This window comes from Crocodylus porosus, unplaced genomic scaffold (assembly GCF_001723895.1).
Source record: "Crocodylus porosus isolate Cpor-Errol unplaced genomic scaffold, CroPor_comp1, whole genome shotgun sequence".
Taxonomy (NCBI): Eukaryota; Metazoa; Chordata; order Crocodylia; family Crocodylidae; genus Crocodylus; species Crocodylus porosus.
Genome location: NW_017728947.1, coordinates 53,727,281 through 53,731,759, shown reverse-complemented (window position 1 = coordinate 53,731,759; position 4,479 = coordinate 53,727,281). Strand labels below are relative to the sequence as shown.

Below are 4,479 nucleotides of genomic sequence, written 5' to 3'. Positions count from 1 at the left end.
CAGGTTTCTGCTTCGATCTGGCCGAAGCAGCTCCGAAGCTTCAGAGCTGCCTCAGAGATCCAGCCCTAGGGTATAATGGGGAATCAATGAAACATCTATAACTTTGTTTTTTTTGTCTGATTTGGATGAAACTTGCAGGGGTAGTAGCATCTGCCGAGAGCATAAAACCTGTCAAGTTTCGAGAAGATCAGTGCAGGGGTTTGGGGGGAACTGCACCTCAAGCTGCAGACAAGCAAAACTCGTGACAGGGCTGACACTGTCAATGGTAAGGTGCTTCAGGGTGAAAGCTGCAGGGATGGTAGCCCCTGCTGCAGCCATGAAGCCTGCCAGCTGTTGAGGAGATAGGTGCAGGGCGGTTCTGGGGCCCTGCACCTCTAGCTGCTGACAGGCAAAACTTGTGACCTGGGTGCTTGTGCAACTGACTGTCTCTGTCTCTGTCTTGGGGTGGGGGAACACTACTGCAGGCCTGGCTGCTAAACTAGTGTGTTACCAGTTACCAATCAATCATGATTCACTCAGGGACCAGCTCAATATACAGTAGCTAGGTAATGTAGCCAGTTAATTAGCAACAATTAACACCTACAAAACCATAAACTAAGGAGAGGAAATAATCAATACAGACAATCAACTACCCCAAGACAGAGACAGTCAGTTGCACAAGCTCCCATGTCATGAATTTTGCTTGTCTGCAGCTTGAGGTGCAGTTTCCCCCAAACTCCTGTACCTATCTCCTTGAAACTTAACAGGCTTTGAGGCCTCACCAGGGCCTACCATCCCTGCAGTTTTCACCCCCCTGTGGTGTAACACATAGATGTGACATGAGTTTTGCTTTTAAGAATTTGGAGTGCAGTTCCCCCCAAACTCCTACACTGATCTTCTTGAAACTTGATAGGCTTCATGCTCTCCACAGAGGCTACTACTTCTGCATGTTTTATCCAAATCAGACAAGAAACAATGAAGTTATAGATATTTCATTGATTCCCCATTATTCTCTATGGCCATATCACTGAATCAGCTCCGAAACTTTTCCGAAGAGATTCAGAAACTCCGAATCGATTCAGAAAGCCTAAAACTTCCAGTGATTTGATTCAGATTCATAGATTCAGCTTCCGAATCATCTAAATCATCTCCGAATCCGAATTATGATCCAAAGCTTTGCACAGCCCTAGTGCAAAGCATCTTAGGATGCTTGGGGACTATGAGTTAACTTGAATTGGGAAGGAATCTGGGAAGAAGTTAAAGGAATTGAATTAATTTAAAGCAGTTAAGTCTGATAACTATATCCAGGTTTATCTTAAGCTGGTTTCAGCCATTTTGAAAGTGGTTTATGTGCACTAAACTTCTGTTGTGTTATAAATTTGGATCATTTTCTGATCATGTGTACTGGTTTAAGTATAATTTTGGTCCCTTGTCCTAAAGGAAGGCATAAAAGGATGTCACTGGTTGCCTGTGTCCATTTAACAGTACAAATGAATTGTCATATTACTTTATAATACTTTCTGTGCCAGGAAGAAAATTAATCTTTGTCTTTAAGACAGGTGAGACAACTGCTCTAAGTGGTAACAATTATTATATATTTAATACAACATCCTCTATGCAGATTTTTTCCTAAAAACTAATCCAGGCAATGAAGGGTGACCCTACAAAAGCAAAAAGACTGAGAAAAGGCTTGGGAAATAGATTAACCTTTTGCTCTTCTATACTGTGTGTGCACTTACACACAGAGTTTTGCTTTTTTTCCTTTTTTTTTCCATCTTAATATGGGCCTTGCCTCAGGGCTTGTGATTTGACATTAATACACTGAAGTTTCACAAAACTACTCAGATAAGGATTATCCTTATTTGTCAGATGGGCAGGTAAGGCACAAATGGCTTATTCAAGTTCACTCAGGAAAGCTGAGGCAAAGAAAGCATTAGGAGCCAGATCTCCTGGCTCACATACCTGTGTCTTAATCAAATTACTAATCTTCCTGCAGTGTTTGCTATGGAAAGGTAAACTTGTTTAGCTTAATTTTGTACCCATATGGACACTGAGACATCACTGTTTCAATTAAAACATTAAATGTTGCTAACTTACAAAATTTCATGTGGAGGCTCCTAGTCTTTCATGTTTTTTTTAGTCCCATATGAGGGAAGGGTTATTGGATTATGCAACAATCTCAGCTTTTATTGGCAAAAAAGTGAACTACTTGTTCTAACTAGTTAGAGAAAAGTGTGAACATGAACATTAAAGCAAATTGTTCAGAACCAAAAGGAAACTCCTAAACATATTACTTTTAATGATGCTGTCACTTAAAAGCTTGCAGTTTAGTCATGCCGGGCATTACCAAGGTTGTTGCACTAAGAAGTTATAACGGAAAGATATAGTTAAAAGCAGTGAAAAGTCTTCTTTGCTTTATGGCTTAAGTACAAACAGTTTAACTGCATCTATTATAAATTTTAAGCTATACAGTAGAAGCATAATTGCAGCCTATAGCTAGGTCCAGATAGAACTATATGTTTATATCATTTTGGACAACCTATGACATTTTACACCAGTGAATTTGCCAGGAACTTGGAAAAAAGACCAGCTTTTGAACTTTCCTAGAAACCATACTCCCCAGAGTAATAGCTTACTCCAGATGCCATTAACCAACCTGAGTTAGCATTTAATTTAAAGCCACCCAATTTTGTTCTGAGGCACTTGTACATAAATCACTGCAAGCAGCAAGCTGTCTGATAATAGCAGAAATATTACCATTGATATGACTGATATACAAACATTATCTATCTATCTGTCTGTCTATCTATCTATGTAGGGGTGGATCCAGGGGGCGTGCAGTGGTGCAGACACACCCCCTTTCAGTCAGATCACACAGAGTCAAACAAGCCAGGGACTTTCTTATGTCCCTGATCACATAAGAATGTACTGCTCTCTTTCCCTCTGTGCTCAATGGCATGCTTCCCCCACAATTTAACAGTAAATAGCACACTATAGGGAGCCCACTTGAATGAATCCCTCTTTAAAGAATGAATCACATACAATATTGCATATAACAAGCAAATATAAACAAAAAATGGGATTCAAATGATAAATTTAAGGAAATTTCACCTATGAACCTTAAATCGCTAGTATTGCTAAACAGGTAAATCTCTGACAGATAGCAAATTCATTCTAAAATTCCTGGTACCCTTTCCCTCAAAAACCACAAATTACTTCACTTTCAATATGTTCTCTGTTATAACATACCCTACAGTGAGCACCATATTCTGCCACATATGGGCTTATCCATTTAATTTCTCCATTTCGAAATGGCTTTGCTTTTCCATTTAATTCCTAAGGGAAAAGAAAAGAAAAAAGAAGTGATAATATTTTTTCTTGGCTTCTTAACTGCAACGCCACCATGTTTTGATGCCAAAATGTGGAATTTCTGCTTATTAACACTCGATCTGCTACCACAGGAATGCATGACACTAGAGCAGCTTGCTCTCCCTCTATGCTTGTATTGACACATCTGTGGAAAAATGCCATGAAGTTTGCAACCATTTGTGAGAGACATAGTAGGGTGTTGACCTAATCCTCACTTCTGGAGATGGCAGAGGAACAGCCAAACTGTTTGCTTATAGACACAGTCCCAAGAGATAAGAAAGGCAGAATGCAAAAAAGCACACACCTCTCTTGAGAAGATGTGAACCATAATCTCAAAGTAGGTAAATCTTGTTTGATTTTTTTTCTCTTTTCCTTACCTGATGGAAGCCATTCTGTGATGCCATTGAAGTCTTTGCTGCATTCAGATCAGGCCCTGAAAATGGCACTTGCCTCCTGAAACACCTTTGTAGATTTCAATGCAGAAGTTGCTGGTCAGGTTTTTTATCATGTTGACTCAGGGCTCCACCCCACAGTGATTTTTGAAACAAAAGAATCACCACCCACCTGCCATGTACTCAGAAGAAGTCTGTTGCAAGGTGGGAATATTTGTTTGCAGCTGCAGTGACCAACAGGACACATAGAGGCAGCATACCCTTCTCAGTTACAGATTTCCAACAAGCATAATACATGCCAATAATTCCATATTTCCATGTATATGCCTGCCAAGCAACCCATAAATATTAGAAACTTCTGCACAGAGCCTGTCTGCAAAGGAGCCAGCACATGAACTACACTCTACACAGCAGAGAAGGGAGAGGAAATATATCAAGGATAACAAGACACACCTCCGCTTTCAAAAAATACAGTGAAATTTTTCATGCGCAGATAACATCTCATTTTTTAAATCTCTTACTTGAGATTGCAACTGTTAACAAAGATGAATGGGGACAGATGTTCATAATAAGACAACCATAGCCCAGCATTGTAAATTTCTTCTTATATGCCTTTACCATGAAGAAGCCTGCAAACACTTCTGTCTCCTCTCACATTTCCTCCTTCCAAATTTCCATTTTCTCCTACTTTTCTCTTGCCCAGCAGCTGCTTTTCCTACTTCCATGAAAAATGGCTCAG

At 39.9% G+C, this 4,479-nt stretch overlaps 1 protein-coding gene across 1 annotated transcript in view; it reads right to left on the bottom strand.

Moving 5' to 3' along the window:
• LOC109320786 (cytosolic phospholipase A2 epsilon-like) overlaps window positions 1-3,752 on the bottom strand; it is a 60,592-nt gene extending 56,840 nt beyond the window's left edge. Inside the window, exons 1-2 of the mRNA XM_019551042.1 lie at window positions 3,726-3,752; window positions 3,229-3,315 (exon numbers count right to left, since the gene is read on the bottom strand). Of these exons, the coding sequence (XP_019406587.1) occupies window positions 3,229-3,315; window positions 3,726-3,752 (114 nt within the window). The remainder of the gene's footprint in view (window positions 1-3,228; window positions 3,316-3,725) is intronic.
• Window positions 3,753-4,479: the final 727 nt, after the last annotated feature.